General features: G+C 37.1%; 2 protein-coding genes across 3 annotated transcripts; one reads left to right on the top strand and one right to left on the bottom strand.

The window, feature by feature from the left end:
* Positions 1-1,360: 1,360 nt before the first annotated feature.
* Positions 1,361-11,737, bottom strand: ciroz (ciliated left-right organizer protein containing ZP-N domains). The gene is given in 12 exon segments (XM_084721375.1): positions 1,361-3,539; positions 5,286-5,403; positions 5,539-5,735; positions 7,095-7,179; positions 7,278-7,415; positions 7,568-7,606; positions 9,483-9,626; positions 9,737-9,861; positions 9,949-10,050; positions 10,130-10,212; positions 10,290-10,388; positions 11,333-11,737. Coding segments are annotated over 11 exon segments (1,503 nt in total). The 5' UTR covers positions 10,328-10,388; positions 11,333-11,737; the 3' UTR covers positions 1,361-3,105.
* A 174-nt stretch (positions 11,738-11,911) lies between these two features.
* On the top strand, positions 11,912-20,496 carry tardbpa (TAR DNA binding protein a). Of its 2 annotated transcripts, XR_014770715.1 has the most exons (7): positions 11,922-12,575; positions 14,973-15,136; positions 15,265-15,405; positions 15,666-15,836; positions 18,085-18,169; positions 18,966-19,112; positions 19,868-20,496. XR_014770715.1 is itself a non-coding variant. In XM_084721374.1 (5 exons), the coding sequence occupies exons 1-5, from the start codon at positions 12,335-12,337 to the stop codon at positions 18,556-18,558; spliced, it is 1,191 nt and encodes a 396-aa protein (XP_084577500.1). In that variant the 5' UTR covers positions 11,912-12,334; the 3' UTR covers positions 18,559-19,790. The 2 variants fall into 2 exon arrangements, 1 of the variants encoding a protein (XP_084577500.1); XM_084721374.1 differs by lacking the exon at positions 19,868-20,496 and having other exon boundaries at positions 11,912-12,575; positions 18,085-19,790.
* Positions 20,497-22,617: the final 2,121 nt, after the last annotated feature.

The raw sequence follows: 22,617 nt of genomic DNA, 5'->3' as shown, positions 1-22,617 counted from the left end.
GGAAAAAAACTTCACTTTTGTAACTTACTCAAAGCGGTCAGTGTGGTGTCTATGTATATATATGTCTATAGTCACAAGTATGAGTCTCTTGCCTATGAGTAGATTTTACTTCTGTGCAGTGATATAGTTAGCAAGTGTAGTTCAGTTGGAAGAAAACTATCTAGATGGATAAATGGCACTACAGGTAAAAGACAAAAATATGTATTTTATATGTATGTCACTTTCTTCAAAGGATTTTTGTTTGTTTGAAATTCTTAAAGCTCACATTATTGAGCATCTTTTCATAGCAAACTCAAAGCGGCCAATCAAGACAGGACTTGTTTATAATAATGATGAGTGATTATGAGCAGTAACAATGAAGACCATATATGGATCACTTCACAGAAGCAGTGTGTGTGTGTGTGTGTGCATGTGGGGTGGGTGGGGGGTGGGGGTTGGGTGCCACCATCCTTAGCATCTCCCAGATGTGCAAACCATATGCTCTGACTGAAATTAAAACAAAAAAGAAACAGTGAAACATGAAAGGGATTTTTAACTTTGTAAAGACAGTTAACAGTCGGTACAGATAGGGTAATGACCGGGAGAGGCCACATGAAAGAAGCAGGGATGTTGGCGTGCTTTTTGCACCACTTATTCCATTTCCTGCTCATAAGTTCACTGAGCAGATGGGGACCAAAGGCACAAGGAAGTTTAGATTTTCTGCCCCACAGCCCATTGTATATGATGCATGTAACTGCGCAACACTGCACTGTTATCATTTACAGACGCTTTGGTGCATACCAGGAGGTCACAATAACAAAGGTGAAAAAAAAGGGTGGAAACAAAAGTGAAACATCTTCAGTCATTTTAGCCAAAAGGAGCTGGTTCATACCTGTAATTCTGTATGGAATACATTTAAAGAGGTCATATTTAAAGCAGATAATTAACTATACTTACAAAAATTTAAATAAACTCCCTTTTCTACCACTTTTTTTTCTGGCACAGTTGTAACAATGACACAATGCACATACAGTTCAAATGTCAAACAAAAACAAAAAACAACAAGAAGCAAAAAATATATTTGCAAAAACCTGTAAAAAAAAAACTGGTAAATTTTGGAGAAAGAAGCATCTGCAGGACGGCTGCAGGCCTAGCTGGAGAGCTTAGTGAAAACACATTCAATAGTGCCCTCCTCTGTTGGATCAATGTACTGCAGCAAGACACTTAAAACAACAGCACAGAAACTGAAATAATGTTTAGAATCAGAAAATGAATTTGTTTTATGTAACAGAGGGAAAAAACACATTTTTAAAGCATCAGTCTCACCCTAAGAAACATAAAGCTTCTAAAATATGAGATTCATGAGCTGACAAACAGAAAGTCACTGAAAATCAAGTCTTTATTATAAGTTTTTGTCCCACATGGCTTCTTTCGAAGGTGGCATCGGCTGTAACAGCTGCAGCGTCTTCTCTACATCAGCCTGTTGTGCTGTTCGGATAGAGACGTGTTTATTTAACGCCTGCCTTGTCTGTGTCTGGATAATGTCCACCCTCAGGCAGCGGCTGGCAGAGGGTCTGGCTGTATTCCTGCTTGTATAATCAACCTTCACAGCACTGACTGACCACAGCATCACCTTTAAAGACTGCAAACAGACGCACATGTAACACGTGACACCGATGAAAATTAAACAAAAGAAGTGAGTCAAAAAGCTTTAAAGCTGCAACGGATAATATAATTTCATTATAAATTTGGCTGAAAAGACACATTTTAACCCTGACTCCTAGAAATTACATTTATATATTACTAAACTGTTTTTATAGTTATGTTGGGTTGGATAGTGGGCATTCAAAATATAGAACTTTAACACCAAACTCAACAAAACGCAACAAAATCGCTTTGGTTAAGGTGAGGAAATACTGTGATCTAAGATCGTAGGCAACAAAAGCTCTCAATGTTAAGGTTAGGAAAAGACTGTCATATTGGTTAAATACTAATAAATAAATCTTATATCTCAAGTTACTGCTGACTTTTGAATAACACTGTAGTCTCCCGGACTAGATGATGTCTTGCAAGATTGCTGATTTTTGCAGCACAAAAATTAATTAGCCATCCATGAACACCTGACTGACATGTTCAGTATCAACATTTTTGCGACGTCAAGGTATGTCAATCAACATTTCCTCATTGTGTTGATGGAAAACGTTTTTGGTCGGAATTATATTTCCCTCAAATCATATTTACTGTTGCAAATTAGTTGTATATTAATGAAAATTCGAGACTGGTTGATAATTTTGACCAGTGCATGTCACTAACAATATTTTATTTAATGGTTCCCAGTCTGAATCAAGCAACCAGTCAGGGTTTGCTAGCATGTAATTAGCCAATCACAGTGACTCTATACAAACGGGTCATGCTGGTTCCACATGTCTTGGTTTCCAATAACTCCTTTGCCTACAAAGGCTTATAGTAAAAAACAAACCAAAAGAAGGAAGACCTCAGAGCAGAAGAAATCCAATCAGATGAAGGGCAACTTCGGAGAAAGATTTTGAAGATGCAAGAGCTGCGAGAGTGTAAGGGGCTGAGGTGTGATGCAGAGCTTGCCCTCTTCCGGCTTGACAGGTTATGTGCTAACAGTAGGCACTTCGACAAGTTTTGACATTCTGCTTCAGGCCCAGCAAAATGCACAACAGTAACACTTGTGCATTGAGCACAATGTGCAACACAGCGGTTCATGTCCATTTTAATATGGTAGTGTTTATCTACAAATCGTTGCTGACACACCCACCAAACAAAAGAAAATGTACATCAAAGTCCATTACACAGTGCTGCACACCATTTCGCGGAAACATGTCATTCAACCCCTTAAACCACAGCGAAAACAGCTCACACCATTTTCAGACTAAAGATACACAGCATGTTATGCAATGCATATGTATTTTTTGTGTCATTTGGTGGTAGGGGCTTTGTTGAGTGAGACAAGGCAGCAGAGAGATGTTCTGTCTGCTGCAGCTTTAAAGTAAGTGGTGTCACTACATTAACACTGCATTTGAAAGTATGACTTTGAAAACACAAAATGAAGGAAATTGTAATGTAATAATCACAGATTTCACAAAATTTATCAGGTTTCTAATTTTCCCAAATCCAACTCAGTTTTTGGTGCTGTTTCTGCTGGTCTTTATTTCAACTGGTTGTGTTGAATTGTGGGTATTCTTGTTCAGGTTGAACTGTTTCTAATGTTTTAGCTGATAAATCAAGGAAACCCGGCTCTGTTGAAGTATTTGTGGTTGCATTTAAAAAATCAAAAAAGTGTGTCTGAGTTGCATTAATGGAAGTAACAGTGTCACTGTCAAACCTGGAAGTGTGTGTGTGAGGTAAATCTGTTGTGGAAAACTCTGCAGTCATTTCTTTCAGTGGAGCTCTTTCATTTAGTTTCCCAGCAGAGATGGTGGAGCGGTCCAATGACGGCTGTTCTGTAGTTGAATTCTCATGTGTACAGTTGAGTGTGGACGGGCCTGTGGTGATTGGACCAGAAGAGGATGTGTGTGACGCTGCAGGCCTGTCTGTGAAGGTATGATTGCATAATTTTAGTAAAAGTTAAATTAATTAACATCCAAAAGTGATATTTATAATCCACAAGTAACTCCATAAACGAATAAATCCCTCTGTTATTCTTATTATTGAACCAAATTGATTTCCATTGTGTTTTGCTTATTGTACTGAATGATGCGTGCAGAGTTTGACACTAGAGGGCCATTAGGGCCAGGCATAAGAAAAAGTAAATCAAAGGAAGCTGAAATACTATTTCGACTTTAATCTTGACGTTTCATTTTCAAAATGCAAAATAAAACTTTTCCCCAAAGAATTCCGTTGAACTGAAGGATATTTTTAAAATTATTTTAGTTTTTTACTGTAAAGAGCTCTTATTTCCAAACCAAAATGGAATCTTTTGATTTATGAAACATTTTTTCATTTCCTATTGGTCAGTTACATGGTGAGCCCCATCACCAGTTCAGTTTAGTTCCCAAAATCTATTTTAATTAAAATAACAAAGAGACAGGGAGATGAAAAGTGCTAATGATATGCCATGATATGTCAGTGTATGCCAAAATTAAATCAATTGCCTATTATTACTATTGTTGTTGTTGTTGTTGTTGTTGTTGTTGTTGTTGTTGTTGTTGTTGTTGTTGTTGTTGTCGTTGTTGTTGTTGTCAGTCTAAACCACACCCACCTATGGGCATACAGATACAGGTACAGATAATCCCTGTATACATCTACAACTAACACAAGTGTGATGTGGAAACTTTCAGTGCATACACACTGAGAATGAACTTTATAGTGACATCTTGTGTCCAGCAGTTGAAAAATATCAAGTAATTCCAGTCCAGCAATTTTAATAATAAAACAGTGGTTGTTGTTTTTTTTATTGTGCACTTAAGGGATCGGTATGAGTATGTTTATTTTAAGAATGACATTTATATGTTTTTGAAAATGAACCCTTCAATTATTACTCAAATCACTGTATTTTTAGATGTCTTAAAACATGTCTTGAGAGGATCTTTAATGCTAAAATGCTAACATTTTTATATTATTGTGAATGTAAGAATTGTAATTACAAGCATAATCTCTATAATGGTATAGTAGGTAATAAGATTGCATGTTACAAAAAAGAGGTCCAAGATAATATCACTGCTGGCCAGAAATCTGTATGTCCAAAACCATTACTTTTAAGGAAATGAAAAATAAAACCTGTGTTTTTAAACTAATTGAATGCTGCGTAGTGAAAGACAGTAACTCTTTTACATTGCTTAAATATAAAACCAACAGACAGACATAAAGAGTGACAAATAGCATTGATTTATGAAAAAAAAAGACAAACTATGGAGAAGGTTTGCACCCAAGAGCGACAATTGGCTGGATAAGTGTTGATATAAAGTTGATAACATATATGCAAATACAGAAATATATAAATTTTACTGCTCATAAATATACAGTACATATCAGCTTCAGACCCCACAACCCTCAAAGTATATAATGGATGGATTTCTCTCTGTGGTTTTGCTTTTTTTTTTTTTTTTCAAATCTTATTTAGGTTTCTTTCAGTTAGTCACTTCAGTTTTAACTTTTATCTCACTTTAAAAAGTATGAAAGGTGCTATATAAAGTTAAATGACTGGTTGACTGAGCACCAAACAGACGTAAGTGCCTGGTGTTACTACAGTAAAAGCCTTTCAATGGCTAGTGGTCAAAATATCATCCAATAATTAATCACCACTTTAGTTTTACTGTGTTCATCAGCAGCACACTCACCTGCGCATGGCAGTGTGTTCTCCATGCTCCAGTGCATTTTGTGATTTGTCTCTTTGAAGGTGAGCACAACATCCACCCTGTAGAACGGCTGCAGGAGCTGTTTGTTGTCTGTGCAGGCCTGTAAAACAAACCTGCTTTAGATGTTTTACACAGTCACAAGTCCTTCTGGAGAATATGCTTATATGTTAACAAACATCAGAAAATGATCCGACTGCAAGACGCAGAATGTACTACCTGTTATTTCAGCACTAACCTTGGTCTGGAGTATTTGGGCTGTGGGGATGATCAGTATCACAAATTCCCACGTCTCGTGCAGAATGAATTTATCTGTCTGGTTCACTGACACATTACTGACGGTCAGTGCTTCACTGTCAGCGCTGCCTCGCTCGGTCAGACCCGAGTGCTGTTTGAAAATGTGCAGCACCGTCACATCTGATGTGGACGTGATCACTGAAATTTACATCAGGGATAAAATTTGTTACCTGGATCTGAGGGGCAAAGTAATCAAGTACATTTAGTCAAGTATTGTGCTTCAATACAATTTTTCTACTACAACTACATTTCAAATGGAAATATTTATATATTTACAGATGTAGTTAGTAGTAGTGGAAAAGTAAAAGTGGCCATTCAGTCCCATCATATTGGAGAGAAGGCAGAAATCTTCAAAACTAGGCAACTCAGACAAAAACCATATAGATGGAGAAATAGCACTACAGACCAGAGAAAAATATGTATTTTTGATTTGGGTGTAAACTGTGGTTGAGCTAAATTGAACTACTCTTTATAAACTACTGTTGGGCAGTTTAATCTACAACAATGCATCATGTTCCATAAGATCATCATGTGTTTGTAGCATCACTGTCCTGTGAGAAATATATATCTCTAAAAAAATCAACTTTTCATGACAAAAACAATTTTTAAGTAGTTTATTTAGCTTCAAGACATTAGGAGAATTTTCTCAACAAATAAAGCAATTAGAGATACATGTTTTTACCAGGCAGGAGGAGTATGAAAAACTATAATCTGAAAACTAACTAGTTACTAAAGCTGTCAAACAAATGTAGCAGAGTAGAAAGTTCAATGTGCTCCTCTGAAGATATAGTGGAGTAGACATATAAAGTCACATAAAATGGAAATACTCAAAGTGCCAGTAGCTTGAATTTCTACTTAAGTATAGTACTTGAGTAAAAGTACTTAGTTACCACTTTTCAGATCAAGAGTTTACATAATCAAACATATGATAAACTTACAAGACACAATATTTGTGACACTTGTGAACCATTACAAAAGATCTAATAAATATCTCTTCCAAGCCTATAGAGGTAAAATTATGCAAAACTTTAAAAGTCCAAAACGTGAATTAAAATTTGTGTGCAATTATAATCTTATATATAAACCCTCAGATTTGTCTGGCAGCCCTTTGGAAAGGGCCTGTCCCCAAAACTGGGAACCACTACATCAAACAGCAAACCAAACTTCATATAAAGTACTCACAGCTAGCTCCATGTCAACCAGCTGTAATGGAAAAATGGTGCTTAAAATGAATGCATCAGTGTTGATCTAACTATTAATTAATATATTACTGACAGAGACAATTTTTCTGCAGTACACCTCTGCTTTGGATATTGTAAGTACATTTTTCTGTTAATGTACTTTGACATAGGTAAGAGTTTAGATGAGCTTTTACTTGTAATGGAGTATTTTGTTGTATTGTTTTTTTTACTCTTTCCACTAGTGATAACCATATTAAAGCTTGTGTCGTGGCAAAGGAAAATAACTTCTGGTATTGATCCACTTCTTGCTACCCACCTTTTGGACATGTGGCTTCCATACTGTAGGCATACTGACCACTGACCAGCTTCAAGGCCAAGAATTCCCCTTCATTTTCCATTATCTGCATCAAGCAAAGGCAGTCCAACAGGACTCAGTGAATTTCAGCTGTAATGCTGACAGTGGCCACTGGATGTCAGTGTGTCGCGTATGGTTTCTTACTTTGACAAAGTTCAAGGCGTCCCTCCTCCTGCCTTGAACTGTGATGTCTGATCCAGTCGTGTCAATGTTCATCTGGATGAGGCTGGCATCCTCCAGAGCCACAACAAAGTGATCGCTCAGAGACAGAGACCAGTCTAACTGCAACATACAAACAAACTGCTCAGTCAGATAAATCGTCTGCCTGTTCTCTTCCTCTCAGTCAAACACAGGAACAATGATTTTGGTTAAATTTATTGTGCAAACATATTTTAAAGCTTTGATTTCATCACAGGACTGATTTAAATTACTACCTCGTTGTCCCAGTTTTCATAGGGAACTTGTCTGGTCACCTATAGACACATACAAATCTCATCAGAAAAACAAATAACAAAGAAAAATACTTGGTTAAAACAGTGGAAAGTTGACCTTCATAAAATGAGCTCCACACAGCAGTCAGTTGTAGAATGTAACTAAGTGCATTTACTCAAGTACTGTACTTAAGAACAAATTGGCTTTACTCTAGTGTCATTAATTTTATAGTTTTATATAGTTTATAGTGTTTTATAGTGTTATTAATTTTATAATTTTATACTCTATTACATTTAAAAGAGAAGTATTGCACTTTTTACATTTCCATCTACATTTATTTGGCAGCTTTAGTTACTAGTTAATTTACAAATTAAGATTTCTGCAAACAAAACATACAGAGAGTGTCAATAAAATATGTTTTGTCATGAATTAAGTTACCAACATATACAAGTACACAGCTGAAATTATTACAGGATTGATTAATTAGTTGATTGGGTACCACTTTACAATAAGACTGTAAATTACTTATAAGTGGTTTAGAATCAATTAAGTTGAAAACACTATAAATCATCAATAAATAGTTATAAACAAATTATAACACAGTTGTCATACCTCAGTGTGGGTTCACTATTTGGCAAGATCCAGTTACTGCTTTCCACTAATTAATCTTACTAATGAGTTATTAGCATTTATATCCACCAAAGAGAGTCTTATTATAATTCATAAAATGGTTCTGGCTGAAAATGTCAAGGTAAAATTTGCCAAAGATTGAGTGTCTGTTTATCTGGAAATTTGATATGTTAATTTGATGCCAAATTACACTTTTTGATTATTAAGATATGCTGATAGTATATGCGAGTAACTTATTAACAAATATTTAATTAAAGTGACAGGTGTAAATGCTGTCAATACAGGAGACAAAGTAGTAAGATCTTAGGATTAACAGTACAGATAAATGTGGGCTCACTATTGGGCAAGAAACAGGTCACTGTTGCCCTTTTTATCTAACATGTTATAGCAGCTTATTAAAAATTCATAAAGTTACAACCTAATTAATAACTTAATCATAAACCATTTCCAAATAATTTATAAGGGTACTTTTTTCTGGATTTTTTTTTTTTTTTTTTAATTATTATTATTGTTCATTGATGGGACAACTTTAGATAGACGGGAAATGGGGTTGAGAGAGGGAGGAAGACACACAGCAAAGGCCCAGAGGCAGAAGCCAAACCCATGGCCACTGCTGTGGACCAACAGCCTCTGCACATGGGCCCCACTCTACACCGGGGCATCCTGCAAGGGTTCTATTGTAAAGTGGTACCTTCAAGGGAAGACAATTAAACTATTTTGATATCTGTTCAAGTATTTTTTCTTTCATGCAAAAACATCACTGGTTCCTGATTCAACAATGTGAAGATTTGCTGCTTTTATTTTTAACTGTTTAAAGAATTTAAATGATTATTACTGTTGTTAACATTATCATTACCATTATAATAAAGAATATTATTATCATAATTAATTACAATTATTTGAAATCGTTTTGAGGTTTGAACTTTTGGTTATAAATCAAACGGTCAATTTGTTAATAATGTATATAATCAATATATCAATACATAGTTTAAATAATCAGTAGTTACAGTCAGATACAATATAGATAAAAATAAGCTTCACCTCAAACAACTACAACAGTGAAATGCAAGGCCAATAATCAATATAATATATACACTAGGGATATTTTTCTGCATTAAGTACTTTTATTTTTGATATTTAAATTACATTTTCCTAACACTTTTATTCAGGTAACACTTTAAATGCAGGGACTTTACTTGTAACAGAATATTTTTACAGTGTGGTATTGGTACTTCTACTTAAGCAAAGGCTCTGAATACTTCCTCCAGCACTGTCAGCAGCAGTTACCTGGATAAACTCTGGGTCACACTGGATTTGCTCTCTGCTGGGCTGCACAGACACAATGGGACACTTCATCATGAACCTATGAGGTCTACCTCTGAATCGGGTTATCCTCTTCACCAAATTCAGTGTCAGGACATGGTGGCCATGCTGAATAATCAACATATATACAGAGCAGAGTCACCAGCAAGCTGAGCTGCAAAGGTCAAATGTCAGAGTATCTGTATATAGATTAGATATTTCTTAAAAGGATTACGTACCTGTTGCTGGACTAAGCATCCAGTGTAATGGACTCTAAAGATATAGTTCTCTTCAGGGTCTTTGTGCAGAGAGAATCCACAGACAGACAGCTGGAGGTTCAGGTGATCCAGAGACGTAACATTGACTTGTTGAAAGCAAGAGGACATTCAGAAGAGACATATTTACATATTCTATCTTAATACCATTTCTCTTTTGTATCAAAAATTGTTACCTTGAATCTGTAAGGCCCCAGACAGCCAAACTCCCAGCCCTTCAATCCTCGCACTGTGGATCCACATCTCCATGTATTCAGAGAAACATGACACGTCTCCCTCTGAAAATGCAAACATCCTCTCACATATTGCGTGAAAGCAACAATAACAACTGCATGTCGTCACAGAATGAAGGTTTACCTGTTGATGTTGCTGTTGGGGTGTCAATCCATTCTCTTTTCTGAATGGAAAACACGTTCCCAGTGATAAAACACTGTAAAACACTGTAGAAAAGAATATAGAATTTAGCTAACATTTTTGAGATATTAAGTAATTTTTCCTCCAAAATTATGCTACTCACATAGTTCTAAGTAGGCTACCGAATCTAATCTGATCCATGCCGCTTCCACTGACAAAAAGTCTGACTGCAGCCTATTTGTAGGTGAGTGAGCTGATGACACTGGGGAGGGGAAAAAAACAGGTGTGTTTGCTTTGACATGTTAGAGGAAAGTGATACAAAAGTCACAAAGAATGATCACTGTCTCCAGCATGTGTGAAAAACAGGCAAGAGTGAAATTTTCAAGCCAAACTGTCACCAGTGTTTTTCCATGGCATCTAAACCATCAAATTCAAATATTCCAAATTTCTTAAACTGTTTTACACACATCTCCTCCAAATGCATCCTAACATGGTCGATATTTTTCAAAAATGTGGCATCACCACCAAAATATGGGTTTACAAGTACTGAACTCAGGATCATAACAAAACTACCATCAAGACATAACAAGATAAGATAAGACAAGACAAGACAAGACAAAATAAGATAAGATAAGATAAGATAAGATAAGATAAGATAAGATAAGATAAACATTACTGATCCCAAACTGGCAAACTTCACTCATTACAGTAGCTCAAGAATCAAAACTAAAGAATAGAATACAAATAAAATAAAAAATAGGATAAAACACAAAGAATAAAAATTATTTTAAAAAACTATACATGCAAACAATAGTCTATACAATATATACACCTTTCACTTATTACATTTCAATATCACTGCCAATATTAATTTCAACATCTTTGCCAATACAACCTTTCTGTTTTATTTACTTAAAAAACAACTTTTCTTATAGTACTTTCATTGTTAAATTATTAGGCACTGTTTTTAATTTATTCCTTATACACTTTTATATTTATTACTCCATCGTTATATTTTTAGGTTACTGTATTTTTAGCAATGTCTGGCAAAAAGACTTTTCTTTGGAACTGATAAGGTTCTAACTTATCTTCTCCTCTCTTTTCACATCGTAAACTAAACATTGTTGTGAATTTAAATAGTCTTTGGCAGCACAATATGTTCAATGGCTGTAATACTTGTGGGTGAGTTGGGTGTTTTATTCTCACCTTATGATTCGCTGTGACAAAGATAATATTAGACCAAATAGACATATCATAATCATATTTAATAATGACATGGCTTAATTATCTGTAAATGTGAACCAAAAAAAACAAAAAGATAGAATAAACTCGACACACGGCTGCATGGTTTAAAAACATCTTATTCTTCAATAGAATTTCTCAGTGCGCACCTTTTGTTTGGGCTTTTAAGGTGAACCGGTATGGTTAGACTTCAAAGGGTGACTCACCAGCTTTTAACTTTGCCCGTTGCCAGTAATAAAGTATGACATGATTAATGAAGTTAACCACATACCGTTTAAACCAAATTAATACAAGGTTAAATGGCAACTGGTGATCTGTAGTCCAAGTATCAACGAAATGTTGTTAATTTTAACTTTTGGCATCCCTACAAAAAATACCAGTGTGCCCTCCCAACTAAATGATGTCATCTCTACAAGCTGCGCAGCCATTTTGTTAGCTAGCTCGAGGTTAGAGGGGTTAGCCGTGTGTAGATGCAAATATTCACTGGGGTCTGACGATTTAGCACCGAAATTTCACCGAATAATATAACTTGTCTATGTTGTTATTTGCGAACGATTTTCGGCCAAACGCTCGCAGACAAAAGGCGGACTCGTATTTTTGTTGACAGTAAACACAGCGCGAAACTGGATGGTCATTCATTTTTCAAGCTGTCTGGAGTTTGCTAGCTTGTTAGCTAGCTGGCTAACTTGTTTACTGTGCGTGCTGTCGGCGGAGGAGAACATATACAGTATCCATGGCCGCAAACTATTAAATGTTAGAGAGTCGTGGAGTGAGTGTTAGCGTTTCACACGGGGTGTCTGTCTGCGTTTGACTGGCCTTGCATCTCAGTTGCGTCAGCCAGCTAACAGAAGTAAACTTCAGCGAGGGTCGACGCTTCGAACTCGTGTGCATCATTCCGGTGTTTATCAGTAACTTGAGCTCCATCAGCTGATTCCGCTTGGACCAGCGCTCGGCCATTCAGAGATCATGTCAGAGTTGTACATTCGTGTGGCTGAGGATGAAAACGAGGAGCCCATGGAGATCCCCTCAGAGGACGACGGGACTGTTTTGCTGTCCTCGGTAGCAGCACAGTTTCCAGGGGCGTGCGGGCTGCGGTACAGGAACCCAGAGTCCCAGTGCATGAGGGGAGTCCGGCTGGTGGAGGGGGTCCTACATGCACCCGAGACCGACTGGGGAAACCTGGTCTATGTGGTCAATTACCCCAAAGGTGAGGAAGGTGTTGGAGAAAATGACCTGAGCTTTACCTAATGTCTTCACTGTATATTACATGACAAGCATAAGGTAAATCCTGTCCACAAACACCCACTTGCCAGTTTATTAGTCACACCTAATGCATCAGCCCTGCAAGAAATGTTAAGCTGATGAAAACTAATGTTACGTTTTTGTTAAAACTCTGGCAGGCGTTATTGATGCAACTTGACATTTTTGTCATAATGTTGCTGATGAATTGCTTTACCTCACACTTAAAACTGTGTATTTTATTTAACAGCACATTTAGTCTGATCTCACTGTTATGAGTTCAGGGCTTTCAGTAAAGGTTCTTTTCATTATATTATTTTTAATGGGGCCATCAGTTAATTGTCAAAAACTGTGAAAAAAAAATAGCGATGCATGATAAATATTGGGGCTGACAAATTAACACAATTTCTGTATTAGTCCCACAGTGGTGAAATTTACAGTGTAACAGCAGCGAGTAGATGGCGAGATAGAATAAGCATCAGTAAGAAAAACATTAGTAATAAATAGCCATGCAATATAAATAGAAGGAGATTTTTAAAAAATAAGAACAGTATAAATAAGTGGAAATATAAGAAGGTATAGGAACAATATAAACAATAAGCAGAGTCAGCAAATTTATTGCACATAGAAAAATATTTATATTGTGTAGTTGTCACCATAGTACACCTGAATGGGATACTGATATTACACAGCATGAGATGTGAAATTAAACCTGAATTAATGACAGCACGGGATAACGTGAAGTTATTGTCTGATAATGGAAAACCTGTATTCTTCATTATTATTATGATAATGAAATTACAGACAATAAATACTAACTAAAATAATAACTGATTTGACAGATTGTCAAAGTATTTACTATGAAAGCTTAGGCAAAATACTTTGTTAAGGCCAAAGTATGTTTCAGAAGTTTGTTTTGATGAACTTTACTAGATTAATTAATTAATTAACATTAGAGGAGTCAGAACAGTTTTTTGTTTCTGTTGCAGTAGTAATGTTCATCTTTGCTCGCTGTATTTGAGCCTTGCTTACCCTCAGGTGTGTATAAACTATTATTTGAACTTCTTTTTAAAATACAGAAATGTGAAATTATTTGTATCGGCCATGAAAAGCAAGTAAATATTGGCGATCAGTATCGGCTATAGAAAAATCTGTTTCATGCTTTCCTAGAAAAATGCTCATCACATTTACCCAGAGCCCAAAATGACGTCTTCAGATTACTTCTTTTGTCCAACCAAGAGTCCAAAAACCTATGACTCTTGATTTACTGTCAAAAGCCATAAAGAAAAGCAGCAAATTCCCACATTTAAGAAGCTGAAACCAGCAAACGTTTGACATTTTTGCTTGAAAAATAACTGAAACAATTCGATCCAATATTAAAATAGTTGATAATGAATTTTCTTGACTAATCAGTTAATCAACTAACAGCTGCAACTGTATTATGAATACCATGGTCAAAATATTGGAACATCTTTCAGTGTAGTGCAATACAGTGCAACAGTACCACAAACTGCAGCCTCCAAATCGACGAAAAAGTTGAATCAGCACCTCTGCAGGGCCTATTGTATTACACTTCATTCATTTCAGTTGGATGTCCGTAAGAAACTGGCAGGAAACAGTCTGGTTACATGGTTCAGTTTAAGAGAACTACTAGTACACAGAGAAGTTACCATGGGAAGAAGAAAAATAAGTCCTAGGCATACAAAATACAATAATTATTTGTCTTTTTAAATTACCAACCGGCATACAGTGGTGGCACAGAAAAAGTCACTGAACACTGTCTGGTTCTTGAGTGAGCAATTAGATCTTTTTTAATAGCTTCAGCACTTTCAATGCTATATATAATATTATTGTATCATTTTAAACGTGATACCAAAAAAATATCAAAGTAACAATACATTTGACAACTTCTGTGGCAAAAATTAAGACCCTTTCCTGCTGTAATATGGCAGATACCCTGTGCACAAAGCTGGGTCCAGAAATGTTGGAAATGTTATTGACTTTGATGTGGAGGATCTTGACTGGCCTGCACAGAGCCCTAACCTCAACCTTTTGAGTGAACTGAATTGAGTAATGCGGGCTGAGTGGGAGCAAATCCCTACAGCCAGGTTCCAAAATCTTGTGGAAAACCTTCACAGAAGACTGTTTATTGTTGTAGCAACATAATAATGTGCATGGCTTTGGAGTGAGAGGTTCAACAGCCAGGTATTATGGCTCTAATGTTAAGGTGTGTGTATACCTATGGCCATGTGTCGTATCTTGGTCGACCACCAGACAGTAAAGAGTGCTTTTCAGGGAGTTTTGTATTTACATGCAGTTGGGTCTTTTTCCTGATTTTTTTCCCCCACATTTTCATTCTTTGCAGATAACAAGAGGAAGATGGATGAAATAGATGCTGCCTCAGCTGTGAAAATAAAGAGGGGCTTTCAGAAGACATCAGATCTCATTGTCCTCGGGCTGCCATGGAAAACAACAGAACAAGACCTGAAAGATTATTTCACTACCTTTGGTGAAGTCATCATGGTGCAGGTAGTGACGTCTTGTCTGGCTGTCTATATTTTTGTCAACATTTCTTAAAGTATAATGTGGATTTCTTGCTGTTTTTCTGGTTTGATAAAAATTGGTAATAAAGGTTACATTTCTTTTGTTTGCTCCAGGTCAAGAGAGATGCAAAGACTGGTAACTCAAAAGGTTTTGGGTTTGTCCGGTTTACTGACTATGAGACACAAACCAAAGTGATTGCTCAGAGACACATGATTGATGGACGATGGTGTGACTGCAAACTTCCCAACTCAAAGGTATGTTGTAGTGCATGTATAGTCAAGAACCAGATGACATAAATAAAGTCAGGTCAACCTGAATTCTGCTGTTGGAGGTCTTTGTTTAATCTTACATGTTAATATTGAGTTTAATTGTTGAATAATAAAAAAAAACAAATTGTATGTCACACAAGTTTATTAAATGTTGGAAAACAAATTATGAATTAATCAGAAACCTTATGTAAAAGACACATAATGTAGATTGCTTCATTTATTGCTGTGCCTCTCTGTCCTCTCAGGCGTGTCCTGATGAGCCCATGCGGAGCCGTAAAATCTTTGTTGGCCGCTGTACAGAGGACATGACAACTGATGAACTGAGGCAGTACTTCATGCAGTATGGCGAAGTCACAGATGTCTTTATCCCCAAACCTTTCCGGGCGTTTGCATTTGTCACATTTGCTGATGACCAGGTGAGATTTACCAGAAATGGCAGAGTTTAGGGCTCTCGACTAACTTTACCATCCCAGAATTGTTCCAAAAAACAATTTTCATGCCCTAAAGTGAATGTAAATTATCTCAAAATCAATTTATTTTGAGTTAACTGCTGTTTCTCATTGTTTGCTATTTAGTTTATGTAATGCTGCCCACCTGATGCAAACAGCTTATTAACTCTCCTGCTGATTTCAATACAGATTTGTTGTTTAAAATGAAGCATTATCAGGGAAAAACATAGTTTCATCTATCTATAGTGAGTTTACTGCATCCTTTTGGATTTTAAGATCAGAATCAAAACATCACAGAATCAACCAGTTAGACTGACCACAATAATATATTGACATTGTTTAGCTAAATGTATACTTAAGCTCAACCACTCACTCATTCAGCATAGCTTATGGGTAATTAGCACCTGGCTGAAGTTAGCTAGCTAGTAGCAAGCACCCACATCATTTCAATTTAGTGATTTAAAAAACACACATTTAAATTTAGGGATATAATCTTAATATTTCTTTCTAGATCTCATATTGAGTAGCTTGCCAGTGACAATGGCAGCATGAAAAGGTGCTCTGTTGCAGTCAGCACTCTGCTCAGTTTGTCATTTGCCGAGTCATAGTTGTTGTATACACACACCCTAATTACAAAAAAGTTGTGATGCCATTTAAAACAAAAACAGAATGCAATGATTTGCAAATACTTTTCAACTTGTATTCAGTTGAATACAGTACAAAGACAAGATATTTAATGGCCAAACTGATAAACTTTGTTGTCTTTGTGAATATACACTTAGTCTGAATTTGATGCCTGCAACATGTTTAAATAAAGTTGGCACAGGGGCAACAAAAGCCTGTGAAAGTTTGTGGCTGCTCAACAAACACCAGGTTGGAAAATTCAACAGTTAATTGATTACAGGCAATAGTATCAGGCTTGAATTTGAAAGAGGCATCCTCAAAAAGCTCAGTCATTCCCTAGCAAGGATGAGGTGAGGTTCACCCCTTTGTGAAAAACTGAGCAAATAGTCCCACAGTTTAAGAACAATATACAGTTGCAAGGATTTTAGGGATTTCACCATCTACAATCCATAATATCATTAAAAGATTCAGAGAATCTGGAGAAATCTCTGTACATAAGAGGCAAGACCGAAAACTAACATTGAATGTCTGTGACTTTTGACCCCTCAGACAGCACTGAATTAAAAACTGGTGTGATTGTGTAAAGGATACTATATGAGCTCTGGAACACTTTGGGAAAAAGTTGAGAGTAAACACAGTTTGTCATTGCATCTACAAATCCAAGTTAACAGTTTACCATGCAAAGTGAACACAGCAACAACATCCAGAAACACTCATCTTCTCTGAGTCCAGTTGTGTCCCATGGTATGAAGAAAAAAGGACCATCCAGATTGTCAGCACAAACTTCAAAAGCCAGCATCTGTAATGGTGTGGGGGATGTTGATGCACATGGCATCATGGGTAATTTGCACACCTGTGAAGGCTTTATTAATGCTGAACAGTACATAGAGGTTTTGGAACCACACAGTCTGCCGCCCAGATAGCATCTTTTTCGGACACACCCCTGCTTATTTCATCAAGACAATGTGAAGATACATTCTGCATGTGTTAGAACAGTGTGAGTTTGTAGTAAAAGAGTTTGAGTACTAGACTGGCCAGCCGGCAGTTCAGACCTTTCTCCCATTGGAAATGTGTGGTGTATTATGAAGCATAAAATATGGCAACAGAGACCCCAGACTGTTGAGCTCCTTATTCATTTATCAAGCAAGAATAAGAAAGAATTTCTGTTTCAAAACATCAACAAGTAGTGTCCTCTGTTCCCAAATGCTGACCGAGTGAAAAGTGATGTATCACAGCAGTAAACACGCTCCTGTCCCAACTCTTTTGGAATGAGTTGCAGGCAACAAATTCAGAATGAGTATATATTTACAAAAACAAAGTTAATCAATTTGAACATTAAATATCTTGTCTTTGTACTGTTCTGAATTTAATATATTGAATTTAGATGTTGAAAAGCATTTGCAAATTATAGCATAGCGATACAAAATTCCCTTTTGCTCAAGAGGTGTCCTGAGGAAGATCTTTGTTCATCTCAAACACATTTTCTGTCACCTGTGGGATGTTGTTAGTCTTGAGCCCTGGCAGAGTTTGATTATTAATTGATAGCGTAACAATGACTGTTGTAATAATCTTCCCCTCACTTCTGTCATAGGTCGCCCAAGCCCTGTGCGGAGAGGACTTGATCATCAAGGGTGTCAGCGTGCACATCTCCAACGCTGAACCCAAACACAATAATAGTAGGCAAATGATGGATCGAGGGCGGTTTGGGGCTGGTGGGTTCAGTCAGGGCTATGGCAGTAATCGTGGTGGGCTAGGCAGTGGGAGCGGTGGGGTTAACTTTGGGGCTCTCGGTCTTAACCCAGCAATGGTGGCTGCTGCCCAGGCAGCGCTGCAAAGCAGTTGGGGAATGATGGGCATGCTGGCTAACCAGCAGGGTCTGACCACGACGGCAGGCACAGCTACTACGACCCGAGACCAGACCTATAGCTCTGCCAGCACCAGTTACAGCAGCCCCAGCTCAGCTAGCCTCGGTTGGGCTGCAGGCACTAATACTGCCTCCAGCAGTGGCTTCAGCTCTGGCTTTGGCAACTCTATGGAGTCTAAGTCTTCTAGTTGGGGAATGTAGATAGCTTTGAGTTGACCTTTTCTGTTGCTATTAGGTTAATCTGGTAAGTATACCTACAGGGGGGAACTGCTTATATCTTATGTTCCTATTATTTAAAGATACACTGCCTTTTATTTTGTTAAAAAGAAAATTTATACTTGCGTGTGACTGATAATGTAGTCATGCATTGAATGGGTGAAAAGTTTGTGAGTGGAAACTGCCACACTCCCTTTTTTGTTTTTGAGAAAATGTTAATGTGCATGCAAGATAAATATTTATAAACATGCACGAGTATCTCGAGAGCCCCCTCAGCCACCTGTAAAATGGGCTTGATATAATTATGTATGTGTATGCAGTTGATTGCATCTTTTTGTTTGTTTTTTGTTTGACGTCTTTTGGAAACGCCTTCATGAAAATCTCTTCTGCAGTTCACCAAGTCTTTCCCCATTTCCCGGGAGGAAGCGCCTCATTGGCAGCAATGTTCGACAGATCTCAGTATCAGTTCCCCTCTTCCCATGTGTAAATGCTTTGTCATCAAAGAACACAGCTTCACTCTGCATATACTGTGTTAGACGGTGGGTGTTGTCTTTTTTTCCTCTCCCCTTTTTATGGATATAGAAATCGTGTCTGCTCTTGTCGCTTTTTCGAGATCAATGAGTGGGATTGGTGTTGGACCGAGTGAGAGTGAGCGAACGGGAGAGCAAGAAAGCACGTGTGAGAAGGACTGTTTGTGCACATTTTTTTAAAAAGAGACAAATGCCTGCGAGAGTTGAGAAGAACCTGTGGCTTTGTGCGAGTGTGAGAGGAAGAAGCAAAGTACGAGTGTGTTCCAAATGGCCATCACAAGGACATTTATTGCGTCTCGAGATCCCTATGGTCTCCGCTTTCTCTCATCGTTTTCTATCAACTTTAATTCTCTAAATACACAGTGAAATGTCAAGTGCTCTGAGTATTTGTATTCTTTCGTAGCTTTTTTTCTTGCTGTCTGATTTGATGTGAATGCTGTGTCTGGTTGTGTGCTTTATTTTCTCCTTGTTACCACCCTCTCTGTGTGAAAAAGTGACTTTGTGCTGAAGTCTGTATGGGGGGAAAACACTGAAAGTGTGTTGAAGTTTGCAAGTGAGCTCAGAGGCTGATGTGGTGAATGTTTGACAAGTTCCCATTGAAAGTTTGTGTTTGAAGTGGTTATGAATGCATTTTCTATGTTTTGTGAATCAAAGGGAAGTCTGAAATAAAAACTGAATTTGACTAGGTATGATACACTCTTGACAGTGACTTATTTTTGACTTTACATTAATTGAACTGCCAACACTTTAATTCACATGTATAGGGACCTCGGACACGGACAACCCAGGTTTTCGTCTGAATCCAGGTTGGAGTCAGTTATGGAGAAGCTGAAGACATTGTTGGGTGGGCCGACACAAACCAACAATGGATTTGCTGCACGACTGCCTTAATCCTGAAAAGGATCTTCTTCACCTCACTAGCAAGAAACCTTGGACCATCCCGTAATGAAATTTAGAGCGGACCATACTCAATTGGGCTGAGGTATTTGTTTATACCTATAAATGTCACAAATAGGACCAAAGTCACACCTGCAGTTTGACAGTGATCATACTCTATTCTTTTTCCAAACTTGTGAAACAAAGCCTGCCTTAATTTTAAACATGCATTTTTGTCACTAAAGTTTATTCTCTGTCCTCGTAACAGTCACTGATAACGCTTAGAAAAGTATTAACTGGTCGGTTTCTTTTCAATGTGATCAAAAAGAGATTTAATAAGGCAGTTATGTGTTCTTGTTATTTTGTTTACTTGGATTGTAAAGTGGTTGGAACGTATGAGCTGAGTGGTTTTTCAAAGGGACTTCAACATCTGATTGAACATGCCAGCAGGAATTCACACTTTCTGTATTGAAATATTTTAGTACTGCGGTGTACAATAAAAGTTTTGAGTTTTTAATCAGCTGTCGTCTCTCAATGTAGATAAAATATAGATTAATGTAAGTATTTTTCAAACTGGGCCCCACCTCTGGCTCTTGCCTTTTGACAAATTTCTATGCCTTAAATGCAATGCATCTTTCATATTTTATTTGGAAGTGCCAATTTGGTCCTTGTGGCAACAAGTATTGGTTGGTGCAGTTTGAGGTTCTACCTCATGGTGGTGCTAATGAGCTTGTGGGACAAGACTCCAAAATGGCCTTTTGAAATGTATTCCTAATGACCTTTTGCTTTAAAGGTTGGTGGAGTTTTCATGTTTTTTGTCCTTGCTCAAAGAGATTTGTTTGCACCAGTTGAGGACTGCTAAGAATGTAAATGAAACAAATGTGTTGTTAAAAACCAGCTTCCTGCAGAAATTTCCTTAGGATGCCCAGCCAAAGACTGAAGAAGCTTATAAAACTCTGTATACAATTCAAATCTAAAATACATTCCTGCTGGATGTTATCAACTGCAGATTTTATGAAAAACGCCTTTAAAAATGATACTAACCCAGAAATTGAGTGTAAAATGTGTCATCAATTCCTTGACCTGCAAATGGACAATGTTGTTGGAAAGAGGAAGGGGATTTTAAAAAGTCTGTAGTATGTCAGTAATTGAAAATCAAAATCCCATTTTTGGTATGTAAAAGAAATTATCACAGGTTATCAGGTACTTAAAATTTATGAAATTCCATCTGAATGTGGGGCCTCATGTAAGGTCTTAAAATGATTTCCACAGTTCTGAAAAACTGATTGGATTATGAAGTTAACATTATTTTTAAAAGTGAGAAAAATGACAAAACCAACATGGACTTCAGCTTTTTCCTTCATTGTCTTTTTCTGCCCCCCCACCCCCCATTAAGGATGTGAAAAAGATCTTAATTGCATTGATAATGGTCTCAAATTTAACTTGAAACCTTCAGAAACTCTATCTGTTCATAAGAGCTGCATAATATTTTCTGTTAGACTAAAATAAATGCATCAAGAATTTAAAAATGCAGTTTAAGAAAATCTTCCAGAAGAAGGTCTTTGTTGTTTCTGGTTTCTGAGGGTCCACTCTGCTACTGCTCATTCTGCTAGTTTCTAATGAAAGACAAACTCAGGTTCAACCTTTGTTGTATCCCTTTAAAGGTAGAAAATGCAGGATTTGTCAGTTGCTGTTAATGAACATACGAGAGAGATAGCAGCGTCCTATTCACAACTTGCCAAATACCAATACTGATGCCCAGAAACACCCCAGATCAGGGTATGGGAGTTTTTCAAACCTGGGCACCACAACCAACCTATCATCCACATTTACCTCCCAATCAAATCTGCATCCGCCCAGAACTGTTATTAAAAGTCCTGCGACCCCACCCACACCTCTGACCTGGTCTCTGATCACACAGAAATTCTCCCAGATGTCCAACTTGGCCTTGGACAGTGTATTGTCCACATTGTAGTATTTTTCTGTTTGGTCCTTTTGTGGTTATATCATCTGTTTTAGCTATCACAAAGCCTGCATTGCTGTCTGATCAGACATCCTGTTGTTTGCAGGATGTGGGGTCAAAGGTTGTAGGCTTTCACAATAAAGTTTTGGACTAAGGATGTTAAGGATTAATCATTAACCCCTGAATTGCCATTAAGATTTTAACCAATTAAATCAATACATTAAACATGTATTAAGCAAATGAATATTGAAATGAACTTAAAAAAATGACACAAAAATGAAAATGAGATAGCTATGTTTTAAATGTGTTTAGTATCTAAAAAAGATATTACTGATTGTATTCTTATTTAAGTATGTCTTTCATTTCATCATATAGCTTGCCGACTCCAAGCGGTTGCCATTAAATTCCACCAGTCAAAACACGTAAAAGTGACTCAGATATAACGTTTGCCTGACTCCCTTTAGACATGAGTATGTGTTTTGTTCTTTATATTTTCCCTTTTTTATAAATTTTATGCAAACGTTTTGATTCGTTTTTACTAACAGTTAATAGAACGTAGTCTGTTGAAGCTGGATCCTGAACGGCTCATTAACTGAGTCTGCATTCAAGACCCAAACACAGTTAACAGTGTAAATATTATATAAATGACCAAAGCTGATGATCAGTCTTACATTC

This window comes from Lutjanus erythropterus, chromosome 6 (assembly GCF_056507025.1).
Source record: "Lutjanus erythropterus isolate fLutEry1 chromosome 6, fLutEry1.hap2, whole genome shotgun sequence".
Lineage (NCBI taxonomy): Eukaryota > Metazoa > Chordata > Actinopteri > Lutjaniformes > Lutjanidae > Lutjanus > Lutjanus erythropterus.
This window is presented reverse-complemented; position numbering and strand designations above follow the sequence as displayed.